The 22271-nt window shown below is 42.4% G+C and overlaps 1 protein-coding gene across 1 annotated transcript in view; it reads right to left on the bottom strand.

Annotated features, from left to right (window-relative positions):
- Window positions 1-603: 603 nt before the first annotated feature.
- The window catches only part of LOC104516082 (phosphatidylinositol 3,4,5-trisphosphate-dependent Rac exchanger 1 protein-like), a gene marked incomplete at both ends in the record, with an annotated part of 82681 nt that continues 61013 nt past the window's right edge, over window positions 604-22271 (bottom strand). Inside the window, 15 exon segments of the mRNA XM_010160291.1 lie at window positions 604-645; window positions 1316-1444; window positions 2996-3086; window positions 3703-3785; window positions 4150-4238; window positions 6621-6827; window positions 7777-8035; window positions 9238-9448; window positions 9990-10151; window positions 10915-11102; window positions 12371-12542; window positions 12972-13108; window positions 14862-14947; window positions 15846-15994; window positions 20041-20133. Coding sequence (XP_010158593.1) covers window positions 604-645; window positions 1316-1444; window positions 2996-3086; window positions 3703-3785; window positions 4150-4238; window positions 6621-6827; window positions 7777-8035; window positions 9238-9448; window positions 9990-10151; window positions 10915-11102; window positions 12371-12542; window positions 12972-13108; window positions 14862-14947; window positions 15846-15994; window positions 20041-20133 — 2098 coding nt within the window.

Genomic DNA, 22271 nt, shown 5'->3' with positions numbered 1-22271 from the left:
CACAGCGTTGTGTGCAGTCACAGATCGGCGATGTCCACGCTGTATTTAGGTGCTGCCTGCACCTGCACGGTTAGGTTCTTCCTCTGCTCCTGGCTGTAATTCCAGAACACACAACCCTAACTGCTAACACGCCTGCTCTGGTTGGAAAGATGACAGAGCCCATGGTCTCACAGAAAGTTGTGTAATAGGTCTCATTTTTGCTGCATGTTCTCACCACAGCAGGAAACAGTAAAGGCCATCTGGGAAGGAGGACTGTACAAAGGAAAAAAAATGAAGACACAGGAAAAAGAAAAGTGGTGCTTGTGAGACACCAGCGACCAGCCAGGTAACACAAGCAGCCCACAGGGAACTGAAACAACATACACTGAAGAACAGGCGTCGGATACACGGAGAAGCTGCCCTAGGTGGCACAGCGTTGTGTGCAGTCACAGATTGGCGATGTCCACGATGTCCACAGAGCACGGGAAATAGTAGCACAGAATGCCAGGGAAAAACCTAAATGCTAAGGAAAACCACAGCATCCTGATGTATGCACATCAAACTCTAAGTGTAAGGGACTTCTGTGTATATGATGTTGTTTTGCAAGAAATCCAACCCCCTTACCTGTGCATTTTAGTAAGGCCAAAAGCAGCTGATTCTTCCCATCTGAAACAGTGAAGAAAAGGAATGCTCCAGTCAGTGCGATACCAAGGTAGATTTGATGGCATGTGGTTACAGTTTCCCCATTCCCCACAGTCCCTGGCCGCTACGTGGACGTGTCTATTTACTCCAGCAGTTCTGACCCACAGGGACATGTTAATGGTGGGAAGAGAAACAAGGCGTAAAGTAAGAATTTTACAGGCTCTGTCAACCACCCCTGGGAACAAACTGCACATGGAGATGGATCCCTAAGTGCTTAGCACTGGACTGTAAGCACCAGACCCATCTCCCGTTCCAGTTCAACCAGACTGGAACGCTTTCGGATGTTGTCGTATCTGATTAGCATTCGTTTCATTTCGGAATATACCCAGCATGTCTCTCTCCATTTTCTGAAAGGGTTAAAAGCAGCACAGGAAAACAGATCAGTCTGATATCCTGCTTCTGAACGGGCTGATGAAATAATACAAGGGAAAGAAAATCCTTTGGAACTGCTGACAGGTGAGATTTTACCATGCAGCCCTGGGACTCTGCAAACAGTGACCTGTTTCACCTGCTCTTCTCTAGAGCCCAGTACAGCCCTGTTACCAACGGAGAGAAAATGATGAACTGCTAGGCTTGGTTACATCGAGATCTGTTCTCCCTGACACCAATAACCAACTTCTCCTTATTTACAGACCTTCCACATGTTTTTGTATGATTTCAACAAGGTTCTTGATGCGCAGTGGAAGGTTCCATGGATCTTCTTGAATGCTGGCTTGAATATTATTCCGGCACCTAACTGTGGTTTCTTCCTTCTGTTTAAATTCTAGAAAGAACAGAGTGTGTTAGCCGTGAAGGAAATGCCACGTAGCTGTGAGTGGCTTATGAGTTCTAATGTGTGTACAGATGACAGCAGAGACACAGTACCAACAGCAACAACTGTGAATGAAAAAGGTTCTTAAATAAATCCAATACAGAAGGAAAAAGAAGTCTCTGTGTCTAATCTTGGGGGCGCGTGGATCTCAGCTCTGGCTGTGCAGAATCAGATCAACTTTTTGGCTGCAGCTGTGACATCCCATAATACTGATAAGAAGTTATGAAATATTCTGCTTTCTTTCACCTGATGGAAGCTAATTATTTAATTACAGAGTAGAAGATTTATTCTCCATGACTTAGCTGTGTAGCTAAGCCAAATACCCGCATTGTCTCATGCGTAAGCAGAGAGAGAAGCACAGCGGAACTGTGCCAAATAACTGCTCATGAACAGAAATGGGATAGCATTCGGATGTACATCCATCATGGAAAGGTGTCCGAGGTAGTTATTAAACAGACACTTTGGTCTGGGATTCCAGCTGCTTGTCTGCTCCTTAGTGTGATGAATGTGGGATCATCAGTTCACTAAAAGACCCTCTCAGTATAATTAATGTAGTTTTAATAAATTAGATCCTGTTTAAGCAAAATAAAATAAAGGAAGTGAGCACAGGGTGTCTGGTATTTCTTCACATCATTCATACAGGGCATGGAAAGACTAACACATATTCTACATGAATGTGTTTGTAGAGATGAGTTCATGTAACAGCTTCATAGGAGTTATTTCTGGAGTCAGGAATGAAACGGCAGACAAAGCTCTCTGCCAGAGGTTGCCACTGTAAATTAAAACCAGAGCTTGGAGCAGGGGGTATGACTGCAGCACCTGAAGTATAGGAGGAATAGTAGGAAACATTTCAGATTTCAAGTGGGAAAGGAAATGCAGCAACTGTTCAGAAAATGAAGTCCTGTGTATTTCACTGAGAGAAGAAACCACATCCTGGGCCTCAAAACCATTAAGACCAAAGCCTCATCATGCTCCCCGAGGAAAAAGAAAACACGGCACCATTTGTTTTCTCTCCATGGGAATCACTTTTCAAAATAAGTGTCATGTGAGGATGAGTTTACTCTGGCAATTATCCATCTGACGAAAAGCAGAGTAAGTCATTAAGCAAACTCAGGCAGAACGTTTTGGTGCCTCAGACCTGCAGTGACCAGTCCCTCGTCAGCTTACCAGAGCGCTCCCTCACCTGGTGTCTGACCTAGCTCTACCTTGAGCCTTTTGGGGCACGCAGCTGTGTTCACTTCAAAGGGCAGATCGTCGAAGAGCTGCCAGGGTTCCGCAGCCCACAGCAGCCCAGTGCTCTGTGTGGTTCAGAAGGAGTTAATGTGAAAATGACCTGCTAAGGATGCAAAACTTGGACGGTCAGACCCGGTACCTGCCACCAATGCACGACTGGGCAGCCTGCTCGGGTTAGTAACTTCTGTGGCTACACGGCATATGTACCTCCCTGTTAAGCTCTAAAGTCCCAGCAAATCACATCATTAAATAAAATCAACCTCTCTTTACCTTGCAAACTGTGGTCCATTGGAAAGTGCTTGGTTTCTTCAAAGGCCTTGGTTATCACTGGTCCTTTTAGAAGTGCATTGATTGCATCAACCTACAATTGGAATGTCTTCAGTCAGAGTCGGTAAGGCTCGCGAAGAAAATCTAACAGAACTCTTGCAGGAAAATGCAAAAGCCATTACACTGTTTGTGTTTTGGAATGATTTCTTGCTGACAAATGGCATTAAGAATTTCTAACCATGAACTGGCCTCCAGAGCCTCACACTGAATACAGCATTTTGCACAACGACGATCTACGTGCTGATGAGATAAAAGAGGATACGAAACGATCTCTGGGGCTATACATCTATAAGGACATCTGTTGGCTGAACTCGGGAGGACTCTCCTGAGATCTCTAAGTGTGATCCATTTAGATCATACAAAGGATTAGAATTCTGTGAATGACTTAATTTTTATTAAAGATTTTCTTCCCTCAGTCTAATGCCTGAGATAAGGCAGGTTAATCTTGCTTAAATCACACAAGACAACTTGTATGCTGACAAAACTGATTCCTCAAACTGTCCTACAATATATTTGTTTACACAGTACCCCAAAATCTTGATAGCTTGCCTTCCCTCAAAGTATGTTTTCATTAAACAATTCAATACTTCCGGTTTCTGGCATGGACATGGATAAAGAGCTGTTCTGTGTAATAGTAATGCTTTACGTACCTGGTTAAAAAGATGTTCCAGACAGCCATGAAGTTTGTCTTGTTTGTCTAAAGGAATCCTCATATCGTTGGGAAGCTCATCTCCTAATAAAGGAATGATAAAAAGCTTCAATTTTCTTACCAGTGTAATCTGTGATGAGATGACACAAACTCACCTTCACACTGGAGCGGGTGAAAAATGATTGCTGTTTTACCTAGACAGGAGTTTTCATGTAATACAAATGTCAATAAGCGAAGAAGCTTGTTCCTGCCTAATGCTTCTTCCATATTCCAAATTCGCTGTGGTTCATTAGAAAAAGAGCAATTCTCTACCTTTATGTTCTTCTGGTTAGTTCTGAAAAAAACACTTTTGCAACTTAAACATGCAAGTTATAATCTGCAAAGACTCATCAAGTCTACTAAGGGGTCTGGTGTGGGAAACGCGCAAGTAACCTGCGCACAGACTCACCTGATCCCATCTCATCGCTGCCCAAGTAGGAGCTGTTGCTCCGTACGCTGGTGTAGGACAGCACTGAGTCCCGGTTACTGTTACATTCACTAGAAAGAAAAGCAAGGACGGTGAGTGAAGAGAAGCTGTCCTCACAGCCAGTCTCTGATATGCCATCATTCTGGTTCTAGTAACACTGCAGTCCCCAAAACTAACTGTGTTATGCATATACCAAAGAAAAACTAATGACAAGCAGAACGACCATTAAGAATGACCATTAACAGAGCCTCTGGAGCTGGCACTGACAGAGGATCTTTTTCCAACTGCCATGACTGCCTGGATCCTATGAACAATGAAAATGGACTTCCCACCACAGACCTCATCTGGGTCACATCATTAAACATGCTCTATGAGCATCGAGTAGGGGAGAAATAATTAAAATCTATGAGATTGAATCTCCACTAAACTCAACATTTGTTACCAATTCTCAGGATATGAACAGCATCCAACTCCAGCATACATCGAAGCTGCAGGAGCACAGATACTGGAGATGGGAGAGGAAATTTTAAGGAATCTACACCATTGGAGAATCAGGCACTGCAGATCCTAAAATTACCTCAGGAAGCAGAGGAAGGCACTACTGTTGGCTTCACACCAATGTTGGCTCTTGCACACATGGAAAATTCTAGCACGGATCTCCTCTGTTGAAAGTTCACTTCACACCAGCCATAACTGCATACAGTAATGAAAACCCTACGATCTCAGTCTGTGCCCCCCCAGTAAATGACACAGTGTTTTTAATGGTACAAGCCCAAAGCAAAGGCTACAAAATTCTCCATATTGCCTCTTCCTGTTTTCATATTAGACTGAGATGAGAGAAAAATACAAGAGCAACTGAAAGAGCCCTAACTAGGGTTCCTGCCTGCCCTTTGTTAAATCTATTGTCCAGGACACCTATTTTTCTGAAGAGTAATACTTACAGCAGCTACTCTGCAGTACAAACCCATGCGAAATCTGACTTCCACCTCCAAATGATCTCAGAGGAAGAAGCACGGCTAATGCAAACAAGGTATTTTCTTACCTGCAGTTTGCTTGTTTTTGTAGCCCCTCAGTAGTTTTTCAGATGAAAACCCATCAAAATACATTTTATTCCCCCCGAGTAACTATTATCTGCTATATACGCTTACTCCTCTGCCTCTGTCTAATAAAGATAAGACAAAATAATCTTTCTCACATTTATGTGTAAAATTTTGGAACAAGTGACAGACCCACAGAGACTGTTTTTGATGTCACTTTGTTACCCAGAATAGATTAGCCTCAATTACAGAACCATTTAAACTAATCAGTGTTCATAAATGGGATTTCTATTAGCAATGAAAGAAATATAGCCCATTGCAATAAAAAAGCTTCAGAGCACACATGCAGATTAAATCTGGCACAATGCAGACACCACAGATCTCAACACTAAGTGCTGCTTCTGCTTCTTCGCCGACTTCCTATTTGCTGTCCTTGGAGATGTTCAATATCCAACTGGACAAGATCCTGAGCAACCAATCTTGTTGGACCCGTTCCGAGCGAGAGATTGGACCATATGGGCTCCACAGACCCCTTCCAATGTAAACTGCTCCGATTCTGTCATTTCTGCATGACGACAGCATGGTACTGCTTGTACTAGCACAGAACCAACAGCAAGTAAAGAGTCAGGCCTGTGCCATCGGAGTTGCAAAGACGCATCATTCCCTCAGGTTACTTTAATCCTCCCAACTCACTGTAAGTGTCTTTACTCCTTCGTACAGGCACAGTCCTACAGCCTTACTCTAAGTGTAAAAATGGCCTGTCAAGGATGTAAAATTACAACAGTCAGATATGACTGCAACTTGTTATTCCATTTCTTCCGAAGCTGAATTTCCCAACGTTTCCACCCAAGAAAGATTTGGAGTGTGAGCGATTTCCTTTGGTAGCAAATATGCCTGGAGAAGCAGCAGTCAATCACGTCCCCAAACTGAGATTTTGAGGCACCTGAATAAATATTTGCATTTGTGGTTTCAACGCCCATTACAAATAAAAACCTCAGTGTCCATTTCTCTTTCTCAGTGTCTTAGACTTTTGGGAAAATTGTTTGCAGAACCGAATGGAAACATCCCCTTACAATACCAGCCATTATAAGACCAAGCAGTCTGCAAACTCTGCTGAGCTCCTGTAGTTTCCAGCTGTATGGGATAGAAAGGGAAAGTCACACCAGACCTGTTTATTTCATTTTATTCCATTTTCTTGAAGCATTGGTATTTTGGAATTGTTATGAGAAAAGGGGTTTTCCTCTGCCTGTCTCCATGGCAATAGATGTAATGAAACCTTATAGCTAGGGAATACTTTACTAAGTGAATACAGAATAATTGACTGTGGAAAAAAACCTGCTTGTTGAATCCGTACCTGGATTAGAACTTCAAACTGTTATGTTAGTAAGGTGAAAGTGGCACAATCGTCATACTCACCTGTAGGAGTCTCTGAAACTCATTGTGTCATGTCCAGAGTCTTCCTGGTCCTCCTCAGAAACTTTGAAACAGACCTTCTTGATGCCACCGTGCTCAGCTTTGTCAGCATCACCCTCTTCTGTCCCCAGGGAAGGTGGAGGTGTCTCCTCAGTAGATGGTGGCTCACAGGCACCACCTTCTGTAGGTTCTGTTATGGTGGACAAAAGTCTGCAAAAGTAAAACATTGGGCACTCAGGGACTGGCGGGTAGTCTCACGGATGAGGCGGAGTGCCTGAGGCTGGAATCCAGCTCTGTGCAAGCAAAAGCAGCCTGGCCAGCACTTTACCCAGACTACAGCTACCTAAAGCTGCAGGCTCGGAAAGGGGTTCACTGCGATCCATGAACCTCAGTTCACAAAGGTCCTGTTACCCCCGTAAGGTACAGCACCATCAAAAGGGCTCTGGTTTTACTTCACCAAAGGCTTCACTTTCTCCATCCAAGGCACAGGATTTCTCCTCTGGGGCAGTGCCTCAGCTGGCTGGCCCTACCCAGCAGCTACCGCCCCTCCTTAAACATGTCTGAGCCAAGGCTCCACATGCCTCACAGTCGAGGTTTTGGTGCACGGTGGGCTGTTCTTGTTCACTACTGGGATTCCTGGAAGGGGCTATGAGCAGCTTAGGGCAGGTTATGGCCTTCCCCCACACAGAGCACCCCTGCAGCCCCTTCCAGTTACACGACACACAGACACACTCCTCAAATCCTTCATTTCTGCTACTAGGAGACCCATTACGAGAAGATGAGAAAAGGAGGAAAGGAAAACATAGGTGCCATAGGGAAAGCTGACTCAAATCCCAAGTTTTGCCTAACAACAGACGAAGTAGGGAATTCCAAACCCACTGCTGGAACCAAATAGATTCTTATATTGAAATACCTAGTAAGCAAAAGAGTGGCTGCTGAATTCAGGAGGGCTTTTAGGAGCAAGGGACAGTAACGCATACAGGAGCGGATCTGCGCAGGAGTGGGTGTGACAGCCAGCAAGGAGCCGTAAGGCAGGTGCATGTGGGAAAAGGCGAGTGGAAGCGTGCGACGGCTGGGGCCGACGGGCACAGCGTGCTTCCTGCGGCTGATGCCTCCGCTTCACCAGCATCCCCCCTGCAGCGCACTCAGGACTACTCACTTGTTTATCTGAATGACATACTGCTTCATCTCCTTCACGGCAACGTCAAGTTTGTTAAAAAGGTGCAAGTACGAGTCCTGTATCTCCCGATCTTCCTGTTTCAGCAGAAAGCTGAGTCCCCTTTCTTCCTGAACTGTTCCTCCATTCTGCTGGCCGAAGCTTCCATCGAGATCTCCATCCTCTGGGGTCAGACACCTCCAGGATGGTGCAGCCATAGTGGTGATGCAATGTTGGGTGTACGAGATGGGATTTAAGGTACCTACTAAACATTGAAGGGTCTAGTTAGCATGGCTCTTGTGACTTTCCACACTCCATCCCAATAATGATAGTTTAGCATAGGTAGAATTTTAACAGTAAAAGTAAACGTTCACAAAGTTATTTTATATAATTTCATACTATGACAAAAACATTCTTAAAACAGAATTTTGTTTGGTTTTCCCCTGGCATGGCAACTAGATGTTTTGAGTTTACTGCGGTCCAGAAACAGGTTAAATAATGGAATTAAAGACAGCAACTATCCACACTTATACAGACAACATTGGTAGTACCTAAAAGCATTTGAAGAAACATTAATGAACTCAGGTTCTCAGGAGTTGGCCTGTGTTATTATTCCAGCTTTACAAGTATTTACACACACAGACATATGTATATATAAAAAGATATGATTATGTCCTTCCAGAAGGTAAATAAAATCCCTATTCATTTAAAATTCTGACAGTTTTGTACAGTACTTTGCTAACCACCTTGGCTTGCATTAAAAATACTATGGAATTTTAATATCTTCAAGTGAGCACGGCTTCTTTATCGACCTCATTTTGAATTCAATGCCATTCTTCAGAAGACTGCTCAGTCTATGCTTCCCTGTGTCTCTTCCAAACATTCCTGCACTCTGACCTTCACGAGACAATGAATCAGAAACATATTAGGTGAGGTCATGATGATGAAATGCTGGAACTGAAATAATCAGGTTGTAGGACAAATGCTACATAGCAGCTATTTATCAGAAAATAAATTCCCTTGACAGAGTAGAGGTTTTCAGCTCCAATGCATGGAATTTATTTAGTAATGACAAAAGGAAACAGCACTGCAATCTGATTGACTCATGTTCTCCCCCTGAATGCAGCCCCTCTTCACAGCACCAGCACTACGGTTAGCCCCCATTCACTTTTTTTTTAGTCAGTAAGTCACCTCTACCAAGCGCAAACGACACTCCAGGACGCTAAATTATCATGAGGTGACCACACTGCTAAGCTAGTAAAAGCACCTGCCCTGGAGCCTCTCCACGCTTGCAGGCATTGCTGGGTACAACACAAGGAGGCTGTCAGTTTACTATAAAATTTTAAGGAGGAAAAAAGGGTACCAGCAAGGCTGTGGTTCTTTGAAACTTATTTTAACCTGAGCAGTGGAAAGACACAACTTCTTACAGAGACAGAGTCAGTAGATCTGACAGTTGATTATCACCTTGTTCTGGATCAAGGCCAATAATAGAGGGTTTCCGTCCAATGCGAATGCTGAACGACCTCCCTGCTGAGGTAGTGTTTTTGGGGTATGACACCTCCATGAGGTTGACATGGCAGTTGGTGGGGCAGAAATCCATGCTGTTGAGGGAATGTGGTTCCATGATGGCTTGTTTGAAGGCTGGGTTCACCTTTGTTTTCAGTTCATCTGCAAACTGGAAAAAATAAAGTAAGCACGTGCTACTTCACTTGCCAAAAATTATGATGCAATACAATCCTTTTCCTGCCTCCTATTCCAGAATCGTATGATTTCTGCTGGAGCTGGAATAACACAATTAGAAAGAGCTCATAAAACAACAAATGTAAGCAACTAGCTATACCTTCTAGGTGTCTCTTTTCAAATGGCTCAGGAAGCTGCACACAAAAGCACAAACGGTTTTGTTTGCACTATGATACACTCTACTGATGCTCATGGTAAATCACGGATCATTCTGCTGTCACATTTATTCACTGACACGGTGGACATGAACCTGCAATAATACGTTATAAGCCACAGCTCTGACAAGCTGAAAGTGATTTACAGATAAGGTCCCTTTTCCTCAAAACTTGCAATTTCAGTAACTTGCAGAGCTGTTTTCATGCCCCTAGGACACCTGCCTCTAAAGCAGTTTGGATTCATTAACAAAGAATACTAAGACCCAGCTATCACAATGAAGCATTGTCTCGAGACTTCACCAGTAACTGGTGGTGTCGTACCTCTTGGTAGTTGGCGAGCCGTCTGCTAATGCTTTCCAGCTTAGTGTCACAGATCTGCCGGAATTCATACTGGGGCATGGTGGCCACAGCACTGCTTAGGGATATCAGTCTCTTGCAATTCCTAACGAAGTGATTGTCCTCTGCAGCAAAGGCCTCTAAAATCTAAACAAAAAGACAGGATGTCAATGATACGAGACTTGACAGTGAGGAAAACCAGTTTTTTTCCACTGAATAAATGGCAAAGCCCCCATGATGTCACAGTTAAATACAGCTGCCTTCAGAACAAGTTGCCTTTATTACTGCTTGAGAGTCCCTACACTGTCTAGTCCCCAGAGTCATAAAACATACCTCAAAAATTATTAGAATAATTGAAATGCATTAAAATACCCACTGTGCAGCATCCAAGTTACCTGCTCTGGTGTACTTCCACGGGACATTACAATAATGTTACTGGGAAGTGACAGAAACATTTACTATTAGATCATTATTGTCAGAGGTGACCAAAATACTAAGGGCACTGGTGCTTTCCAGCAGCAGCAGTTCCACTTGCTTCCTTTAGTGACCCATCCACTCTATCCGATAGCAAAATGCTGCTTGATTTTCTTCCAAGGCAAAGCAAATTCTTGTGGGAAAAGATTAATCTGGAGTATCAGCAACGAGTGTGTTACCAGCCAGATAAGAGTGAAAATTCCATAGTTGAAGGCTCCCCCCCCAGCCTCGAGAGCTGAAATCCTGGAAACGTTGGCTGAGTTGCTCATACCAAATGAGCAATTGTAACTTGGTGCATTCTGATGAGGAAAACTCCAGGCAGGGTTGAGAAGACCATGTGCCACCTCATCCGGAGAGCCAAGCCTCCATAGAAATGCCGGTATTACTGGCTGCCCTGTTCTGTTTAGAAATGAAGCTGGCCGTGGTTTTCCGGTACCTTTGCAGTGAGATTGAAGCAACCTTTTGGTTCCACAATTTTCTCCAGGACAAAGGATTTGATTCCTGCACTGCTGACGTATTCGTACACCACGCCGTGCTCCAGGTGGGTGTTATCCACAGTCAGGCTGACGAGAGGTGTTTCCTCTCCAACGGACAGTGCAGAACCAACGGCCTGTGGTGTCTGGGCTGGAAGCAAAGCCAGTCATTAGGGAGTTTGGCAGCAGACAGGAGCACAGGCATGCAAAGGGAAGAGGAACCTGTTCAGAGGTACTGGGAAATGCAAAGACACAAAGACAGAACGTTCAGCTCGAGAAGTCTCTGAATCCCACCCTGCTAGAGGCTGGGAGAACACTCTGAGGAAGACATTTGCTGTTGGCCACTCCTGGAGAAAGCGACAGAGGTTTAGACAACCCACAGGCTCCAATCACACTGTGATGTTCTTCCACGTGTGCACACACGCATCCGTGCACAGGACACTGCGGTAAGTCCTGTTCAGCACTGACACAGAGAGCCCAGCAGAAGCTTTCAGAGGGAAGTGACGTATGTTAATCTCGGAGTCCTGTTCGTGAAGACCCTCTGGAAGACTGCCACTCTTCTGTTCAATTTTGGGAATGCTGCAGGTACGTTCTCTCTGCAGCTGTAAGACTGAGATAGCAGGGCTGGAGCAGGGTGAGGAGATTTTTTTTACACACAGCAATGCTACAGTCACCACAGAACAGATTTAAGATACAGTCAGATTGAGATTTGCCCAGAATCGCTCACATGCCTCTACCAGGGCACTGCTCCCACGGTTGCCTGTGACCATTACACTACCAGGCTCACCAGACATTAGATGGGATCCACACAGATACACATCTGATCCAGGAGAAGTTGCAAATGGCATTCAGAGAGTCCAGGCTCAGTCCTTTGGATTGAGTCTGGCTTCAGTATCCTCCCGTTACATCTACTTCTCTGAATAAGCTCTCAGCATGAACGTAAGGCAGTCTTTCATGACCTATGCCGCTGGAAGTTGGAGGAAATACGCCCCCACGTTTTGCTGACATAGTGGTAACATGCTCTGAAAACTTGCTCCAGATCAAAGCAATTTAAAATCTTAATCTTTAAGCTTCAGCACATAAAATATAGATCATTCTAGGTGGAGTTACTTGCAGACCTTCCCTCTCCAGTTGCTACTGCCCATAAATTTCTGGTTTGCAGGGGCTACCAAATGACTCTAAAAACACTCAGCCTTTTCATTCCAGAAACTTTCCTGTAAAGATCAGAGTCACAGGGGTATGATTTCTGCATGTATCTCAATTTTTATTTCTCCTGAATAAACTGCAGCATAAAAGTACTTCCTCTGGCAGACCTCATCCTATTCTGAAGCTTTACGAAGACAAGAGAGATTCCACAATAATAATTACACATTACATTCCTACTGCAATTTTCCTTTCCTTCCCCATGAGAACCTTTACCTGATTCCTGTTGGCTGTTCTGAAGGGGATCCAATTCTGCATCTCCTTGCAGTGAAGAGCCATCCTTGCTGGAGCCAGGATGACTGCCGTTCAGATAGGCAGTGGATGCTGCTTGCTGCACTCGGTCCTCCTCAGCATCTTCATGCGTTCTGTACACCCACTGGTACAACCCCTTCCAAGAGATACAGGCTTCAGCTATGACCTCAGTAAAAATACCCAATCCCTCTAGGTTTGGAAGGTGAATCTGGCTATCAATCTCACATCTTCTAAGCTGGCTGAAGTACCAACCTTCCCCCAGCTTCCAGAGAATATAAATCTAGATCAATATCTGGGTGAACTTCCAGCTTCAGTTAGCAGTTAATAATACTTACAACTGTATGCAGCGTATGAATCGGCATACATATAATTTCTAGATGTTTTGCATCTATAGGCAACTGTATCAGCTCCCTCAGTTACCCACCCTCATGCCAAGGCCCTAGGTTAAGTCGAGAGACGTGTCTCAGTTGCTTTGCTGAATATTTAGTGAGCATAAAAGCACCGAAAAAGGAGAGAACAGAAGAAGGGCAGGAGTTACACTTCCTTGTAGGTTTTGTGTTCATACCAGTGCTTCCTGTTGTCTCGTCCTGTAGGCTGTAAAATGCTCCAGAACTTCCACATAATTTCCATGCATTGCATTATTCCCATTAACTTTCAAAATACACTGCCCTGGATGAAGGCCTACAGCTGCAGCCTCAGAACCTGAAAAATCAACCGGGGCAGAGTTAGACAGCAAAGCCACCCAACTACAGAAGAGAAAACTGGAAAGTTTGCAAAGGGTTTCTCGCTACGAAGAGTAAGAACAAAAAGTGAGTTGAATGTTGTCGTGCTTTTGCTACTAAGTATTCTGAGAGCTTTGTTGTGCAAGGAAAGCATCATGCATCCATCCTTCACATTTTCAGTAGTGCTGGGAAAACCAGAGACCTCCTAGACCTAAATGCATTCATGCTAGAAATTGAAATTCCTGTGAGAAATCATTTGGGATTCTTACATGGCTCTTCCAGCCTTACGAATACATTAGCTAAGATCTTGCTTAAATGTAAACAGTTACACTTGTTTCAGCTTGTTGCACTTGAAAGACACGGAACACTTGTGTGCTACGCACCTTGCCATGGTCTAAGAAAAAGACTATGATGTACTTAAAACGAGAGTAAATCTGGAGTACAATAACCAACTTCAATGGATGTATTCCAGATTCATGTGAACGAGACTCAGAGCCAAACCTAGCTCCTAGAAATCTACAGTTAAAGTGATTAACTTCTTTAAGGCACCAGCATTTAAAATTCATACATGCTAGCAAAATCCTGGAAGAGGAATCATAGAATCATAGAATCACTAGGTTGGAAAAGACCTTAGAGATCATCCAGTCCAACCGTATCTGTCCACCACTAAACCATATCTCTCAGCACCTCATCCACCTGTCTCTTAAAAACATCCAGGGATGGTGACTCCACCACCTCCCTGGGCAGCCTGTTCCAGTGTGTGATAACCCTTTCGGTGAAGAACTTCTTCCTTACATCCAATCTAAACCTTCCAGAGAGTCCTTCCAGCTGGCACTTCCAGTTTGTACTCTGCCGGCTGTTACAGGGGGCTTATAGGTCTTATGAAAGAGTGTAATCAATGTGTCTCCATGAGAAGGCTGTTTGTTGCACTTGTGTGCTGCTGGTTGCCTGTAATCTAGCTGCACATATCTGAATATATGTCTTTGCTCAGAAGGAAGGAAGTGGTACATGACTGAAAGGTCGTGTCTTCTGCACCTGCTGAAATAAAGCTTCGAGCAGTGCGTTATTAGCAGCTCAGTTCACATTTTAGTTACGGAAGCAGTAAATATCTCTGACAAAAGACTGACTACAGCAGTTCCTCTCTATCTTATATTGGTAATTTATAGCTGTATAAACCAACCTAAACAGAGAAGTAGCCTTCAAATCTTATACTTTGTGATGTCCACTGAGAAACACGATCTGTCTACCAACCTGCTGATCCCACAGCACATTCCGAACTGCAGTGATCCAGCTGTGGCTGACCACAGGCAAAAATACTGAGGAAGCAACAGGCAGCACTGCACCTCAACTTTTTCTCTGCCACCTCAGTTTTAAATTCTTATTCCCTGTGGCTGTAAAGCTCTCTCTTAGTTGTCTCAGAAGAAAGCAGGTTAGGTGCACTACACAAGTACGTTTCTAGCTTGCCAGAGCTCAAGTGACAACAATTTCCCGAGGCTGTCCGCAGCACTATGGATTACAGTACCACCAAGTTTCTTGCACTGTGGACTGAAGTTATTCCTTGGTTTGTGCTGATGGGATTAGTGACCCAACACTCAGTTCATACTAAGGATAAATGAGTTGTCAGAACTTGACAGAAGTTTGACAATGAAACCTGGATCTTTCTTGATTAAGACAGACACACACGCATATATATTTAGCTGTACTTCAAGCTTAACTATACCACAGCTACATACCTCTTCCTACTGCATGAACATACGGTGGTGCTGCTCCCCGTATCTGAAAGCAAAGTGCTTCAGGACAGTCTGGGATTTTAATAAGCCTGCAGGTAAATGAAGAGAAAGCAGCAGTTTAAGTTAGGCTGCCAGAGCTCCAGGCTGTTGTGACAGCATCTTTCTCTGGCATTCACAACCATGCTCTGGATTAAAGAAAGCATCCACATAGTTTACAAATAAATAGCAAATAAATAGACATGAAGAAATCATCCACTCCATCTTCATTCTCCAAGGCAGATGAGATATTATTAATCAAATTTGACACTTTCAAATTTATTACATCTTTAAGTGAGCAACACAGGACTGAAATTTTCTATGGTATTTATATTCTCTTTATTTTCTAGACAAACTTCCGTGCAGCTCTGCTGGCTTATACCAGCTAAGGATTTTTCCATTAAAAAAAATAGACTGGACAAGACATCCTGGACTAAAATTTAGCACCGAGTCCTCACTAAGATGTTCTATTCTATGGCAAATTCTGGGATTACAGAAGCTAATAATGCACAAGACATTAACAGGACCAAACCTCATTATAAGATACAATAATGGACTGAAAACCCCCGTAAGGGCTGATTTCATTAGTCATCCAAAAATAAGCAAGCTTTAATGAGGTGGAAGTTGCTTGCCCTTGGACATATATTAGTCTGAGAAAGCTTCACACCTGAGACAGAATGACAATCCTTGTGATTCAGTTCTGTTTGTGCACAAGGAAGCCAGAAGTCAACTGCAGTATAACGAGAATACATCCTCACTTGTTCTAGAAGCACAAGGTTTATCACTGAAAACAACCTGTGACCCTTCATCTCATTTATGTCATTTGTTTGCCTGTTGGACAGCTTCTGCACAGCAAAGTGTTTACACAGTTTTCACTACAAACTGTAGAAGAAACATTTAGTAATTGATGTTTCTGGATAATCTTTTCTGTTTGCCCATCTTGACACTTACTCCTTCGATTTGGTGGCTACCAGAAGCCTAAGTGGCCTTCGTGAGCAGAAGGACTGGTTTAAGATGGCTTCCACTTCTGAAAAAGGACGTAGGAATATTAAGTCCTCATTGATGGAATATATTTTTCTTCCCATCTGCAGGCCAGCCATCTGCAAATGAAACAAACAGCACAGAAAACTTGGGATCATTGGCAGCATCTCTGAAAGTTCAGGCTCCAGGGTTCCCTACTTAGGGATTTTCCTAGGATTACTGTCATACGGAACATTATATATACAGTATTGGTTCACCAAATCATGTGTCAGTGACTCTTAACGTTATCTGTATTTACAGAAAACAGAGATTTCACCTGAGATTTCACCTTGAGATTTCATCTCAACAGAGATATACAGTATCTGTATAAATATGGGACTCCACAGATGTATCTCACTTTGTAACAGCTATATCTTTGTACTTTTCTGCTACAATTTTTTTAACAGGCGACTTAATAAAGTATGTAGGCCTGGAAACCCTGCTCTGATCTATGCATGGCTTGGCTTTTCTTAAATATATTTTGTGGTCTGAAAGTCAGAGATCAGTTTACCTACAAAAACCTATACTTTTTCTTCAAATCAAAGCTAGTAAAAGGAAAAACTAAAGTGGTCTCCTTGCTTTAATTCTCGAGCTCTCTACAGTTGACAACATCCTCTTGTGTACCTGAAAATAGCATTTTTCATCTTTCTCTTTTTGTAAATAATCTCTAAAATGGGTAATAAGGATAAACAGCAATAGAGATTTTAACCTAAGATAGAATTTGACAAACCTTGGTTCATAATTAAATGGATTATTTTCTGCTATTGGCATTTACTTATACTGATGAGTTTATTAAGAAGTATTATTATATAAATTTCTAAATTCTAAATTATTTAAGCCTGACTTTCTCAAAGTAGCTCACACACTTAATGTACGTGCAATTAGCTAAACTCTTGGCATACCTGCAATCATTCTACCTGTGGATGACCTCTTTATATTCCTAACTTATTGCTTGTGCACACAGGACACCTACCTGCGCACACAATCATAGCAAATTCACGAAGGTAAGAGGTACAAAGTCGCATTCAACCCTACAACCTGGCAACTTTCAAATAAAAATCTGCTACTCTACTGGGCTATAACTAAGCAGGCAAAGGAAGAGTAGACAGCATGTGTCTTTAAGAGTAAAGACCCTGCAGTGTCAGAGAGCTTCCGAATAACGGATGCTCCTTATGACAACTCAATGCAGTTGTCTGGATCCGGGCCACTCTTTTCCCAAACGCCAGCAGCCTGCTCTTCGCTGTCCATCTGCATGGCCATTGGCCAACTGGCTGTTGCTGAACACGCTCTGTTCAAACACCAGACATCTGCTTGTCAGTTGGCTGTCCAGAGTAAGACAGCAACCACACCTCCCAAAAGGGTAGTTTTTTTCCACTGTTGCTTCCTTCTGATAGAGTATCATTCATAAACCAGCTCCGGGATTAAAACCTGTGGGAATAAGCCCAGCTACACTTAACCTGCAAGTGAGCTGGCTTAGAAAGGAAGAGAAGGTACACACTAAGGAGTCGTTGACTTTCCAAATGTCCTCCTGAAGACATGTGAACTTAGGATAGGCATGGGATGTGCCACAGTCCACATCAACCAACCACTGCTACATGCTTTTTTGCAATCCTCCACCTAGATGAGGTGAGCAAGTGCCATTAGTCACAGGCAGCTGCTGCCAGGAGCATGGGGGGACAATTTCCGCAGGTGAGAGTCCTGGCCCAAGGACTGCTCCTCACTCAGGATCAGGTGAGAAAGTGCATGAGTAGTGCCCACAAGGGCCAAAACTGAGAAGCTGAACGCACATGTTAGACAAAGAGTTCCCAAACTGCAGTTCAAGTACCCTATCACAGTACAGGAATTTAATGTTCCAGCAATTCCTTTCTCAACAACTTACAAACACAGTTTGGGAACTGCTTCTGGCATAGGCAAACCTAACAGCTCACAAAACAGTTCCTAAAAAATCTGAAGAAGAAAAGACACTAATAATAGAAAGAACAATGCTTGGCAACTTTGATTTTGAATAAAAACCCCAAACACCCTTCTTGCACACGCACGAAGTTCAATGCTGTGTGTTGTCACCACCTGTGCATGGCAGACTTTTTTCCAGGTATACTAGGAAAAAGAAATCACACTCTCAAACTCAAACAGAATGTGTTAATCTTGAATAAAGTCATGCAACTAATAGAATTGTTCCCACTTAATTGGTGAGCTTGGAATCTTATTCTGGCCTAGAGTCTGACAGTCCTGATGAATGCAATGCACTGTGACGGGCACTGTGAGGCAAAGCTGCATGTCTTCATTTTGGTCCCTAGAGTGTGACAGCGGGCACAGGGTCTCTAAAAGGCCTACAGCTGCTGAGCCACACAGAACTACATGCTGGATATCTTCCTAGTGTCAGAAAACAATTAAAAAGCCCAAGACTGTAATGAAATGCATTTTGGCTGGACCTCAGGTCTTTCCAGAATGAACTCACAGCCCTCCGGTTCAGAGAGATGCAGATTTAGTTCGTTTCTGGAGCAATATTTTAAAATCAAGTTGAAAAGATGGGTCATGGTCACAGATAGTTTGTCTTGGAAGATCAAGAAAAAAATTCCTTAGAAAATTGTGTGCTTCTGTTGCCTTAAAACACAACAGATTTCCAGGATATTCCACAGGCATCCAGCCAAAGAAAGGGCAGAAGGATTAACTGTCAGGCAATGGTTTACAGCAGAGGTTTAGATTAATAAAAGTTTTGGCCAATCTATGTTGATTTTGAGCATGAGGCAGAGCATAGGATTGGTTTCTTCAGTGACCATAAAACAAATGAGAATCAGGAATACTGAAACGATTTAATTCTAATATTAAACTTCAGTTCAAAATTCCTTCCCATTTGACATTCTCAGCATGCTAAAGTAAGTCCATTCACTTCAGCTGTTTGCACTGGACAGGTCATCCAGCAGTTACTGTAGCCTAAAGCAGTGACCAACACATCAATGGGGACATTAGAAAAGTCTGTAAGGGTGGTCCTGGAATTTTAACTAAAAGTACTGCCTGTGTGCTGCCACAATTTACTGTGAAACCTCAGACAACTCATTTAGTCCTCCTATTTTCGTAAGTGCTAAAAGGCACCTAAATAGCTTCTAAAAAATAGACTTTCAGTCTCTCTATACTTTATTTCGGTAAATGGAGGATCACATTGTGTTATCTACTCAAGGATTTTGTACAGATCAGCAAATGATTGTCAAGGGCAGCAAAGCTGGTATCGAGTCTCCAGCACAAGTCCTGTGAGGAGCGGCTGAGGAGAAGCCTGGAGAAGAGGAGGCTCAGGGCAGACCTTATCGCTCCCTACAACTCCCTGAAAGGAGGGTGCAGAGAGGGGTGGGGGCTTGGTCTCTTTTCCCAAGACAGAGAAGCGATAGGACAAGAGGAAATGGCCTCAAGTTGCACCAGAGGAGGTTTACATTGGATATTAGGAAAAATTTCTTCCCTGAAAGGGCTGTCAGGCATTGGAATGGGCTGCCCAGGAAGGGGGTGGAGTCACCAACCCTGGAAGGATATAAAAGGTGGGTAGACCTGGTGCTTAGGGACATGGTTACTGGTGGACTTGGCAGTATTAGGTTAACGGTTTTACTTGATGATCTTTAAGGTCTTTTCCACCCTAAATGGTCCTATGATTCTATAAATACTCAGATCCTATGACATTTAAGCCATCTATGTGCCTCAAAGAAAGCAAACAAATATTCTGTAGTGCTCTTAAAAAATACCAAGGAGAATTTTAAAAGGAAAAAATTACAAATCTAAAAATATAGCTTTCACTCAAATAAACCTGTTTTTTATTGAACATTTTTGTTATCCCAGACCAATGTTACTTTCCCTCCTTCCTCAAATTTAAGTTGCAAATGAACCCAAGGTATGCTGTGATCACATGGAGACACCTCTGCTGCCCTATCACTTATGAAAACCAGTCAGCAATCACCCAAAGATGCCAAAACACTTCGCAGCTTACACAGTTTATTACCAAAGGAGTTGTAGAAGAAACTCAAATTTCTATTAGTTGCCTTTAAAATTAATCAGACCTTAAAAGGATAGCTTTGTACCTTTTGTAAGCATAGAAATACTCTTTGGTACCAAACCAAAACTATTTATGAATGTCAGGTCATACCTCTGCAGAAGACCCTCGTCGAACTGACTTCACCACGATTGCTTTGTTCTTTTCTTCCATGTCAAATCCATAATCATCCTCTTCTGGTAAAATCTTAAAAAGAAAACAAGGTAATGCTTCATAAATATGGAATTAGCTGAAAAGCTGAAGGATGGAGATGAGAAACTGGACTTCTCATTGCAATCCAGGACTGACAGACTTGTAGATCTTGAGGCTGAAAGGGACTGTTAGGCCATTTGGTCTATCTCCTACATAACCTAAGCCATAAAATTCAATCTAGTTATTCCTGCACTGAGCCCTTACTATACTAAAGAACAATTTCCAGAGAGTTACCCAGTTATAATCTGCAGTGTTTAAGAAGTGAAGAATCTATTCAGAGTCTGTTCCAATGTTTAATCAGCTCTGCTATTAGAAACTGCTTTTGGTTTTAACTTCTAGCCCTTCATTATTCATTACATCATTCACTTTTAGGTTACGAAATTCATCAATATTCAGTATCTTCCATGGGTGAATGTACTTACAGATCGAACTGTAGTCATTTATTTATTTTTAAAATAGTTCCCACATACCCAATAATGAACAATCCACGAGTCCTTCTTAGCTATCACTTTCAGATAAATTGGGGCTCTCAGGCCTATTTCTTCTACATGCCACACAAAACATAAATCACATCATAATAGTTTTTCTGCTGGCTACAACTCCGGATGACCAGTGAGAGAACAATTTCTGACATCTAAAGGTCCTTCTAAAGAACAGGCACAGAAGCTTTGTGTTGGGGAAAAATTACAAGACTCATCACGTGCTCAGTTTCCACCTTTCATTGCTGACAGAGGAGTTCTTGCTCCGGAGAATCTGCTTCCTCTTATTTGCACTTACATCACACAGACCTGTCTTATAATATATTTTTAAAAATCATATCAATCATGGCAAATACATGTTTCACTCATCCTTTTCTAGTGGTTATTAGCAATGAAAAAAGCTTAACAACTCACTTCCCATTAAAAAAAAAAAAGAAAGAAAAAAAGAAAGCAAGCCTGGCCACTGTTAAATGGACAAGTCGAAATTCTACCAGATAAAACATCCTGTATTTGAGCAAACACTACACATTTAAGAACTATCTGATAAACTGGAATTGAGTTAAAAGGAAAAGTAAAGCTATCTATAAACTAGCAAGCCACTGGGAAAAAATTACTGAGAATTATTTCCTTGATTCTGATGACTCCTGCACTATTTTAAAATAGTGTCCTTTTTGTAATGAAGTCAATGTCATCAGGCTATGAGCTTTGTCCTTTTACAGGAATTCACCTCAGAAAAAAATTAAAAGAAACAGAGTCATCCTTTTCTGCAGGAGCCATACAGCCATGTAAAAATAATGCATGACATAATATATCTGCAGGGAAAAAATCCCCATCAGATGATGCTCAGATTAAATGATGGACAGGAAAGTAAAAAGACTGAAAGTTAAGTCTGCCATTCTTGGATATTTCTAACAAAGTATTTTCTGAAGGAATGCTGTTTATGCATGTTTAATAAAAGGACAGCTTAGAAAATTGGGTATATCACTGGTTAGGATTTTTAGTGGTACAAGTGTAATGAGTTTCAGCCCAACACAATATGTACTTTTGTCACTTCACATTTGGGATTAAATAGAGAATTTCCAGGATAGCTCTTCCATCCAATTCTCATTTTACATTTGAAGGGACTGTTCAGTTTGTTTTGCTGGATTTTGAAAGCATAGGTGAAAAGATATTTAAAAATTTGGAGGCTTTGATGTACCAAACTTCAGAAGCCGGCAGTTACACAAACTTACATCATCTCTTGGGTGCAGCTACCATTACTACGCAAGATGATCCTTACATACTATCAGTTTTAATAACCTTTCTCTGTTCATCAGTACTGCAAAAATGTATTGTTGGAAAGCAAAGAACCAAAATACTTTGAAGAAACCCCAAGGCTATGAACATTAGGAACTTTATCACCATGTAGTAAAGAAAGAAATCTCACATTCTGTCTACTGACGGTCCTCTACTGGGGACGTTCTCTTATGGTAGCCTATGGATAACATTCAATATGCAATACCTGGAGAAGGTTATGATTCACTCTTTGTTCTAAAGTAGTAATACCTTGCAATTCCACAGCTGAACACCGTTTATCCCTAAGGAGTCCAAAGCAATTAACTAACTTGCCATCTACAAGAATTATTCCTGTGCCCCTGAAATACAATCAGTTTT

This window comes from Eurypyga helias, unplaced genomic scaffold, assembly GCF_000690775.1.
Source record: "Eurypyga helias isolate BGI_N326 unplaced genomic scaffold, ASM69077v1 scaffold17591, whole genome shotgun sequence".
Taxonomy (NCBI): domain Eukaryota; kingdom Metazoa; phylum Chordata; class Aves; order Eurypygiformes; family Eurypygidae; genus Eurypyga; species Eurypyga helias.
This window is presented reverse-complemented; position numbering and strand designations above follow the sequence as displayed.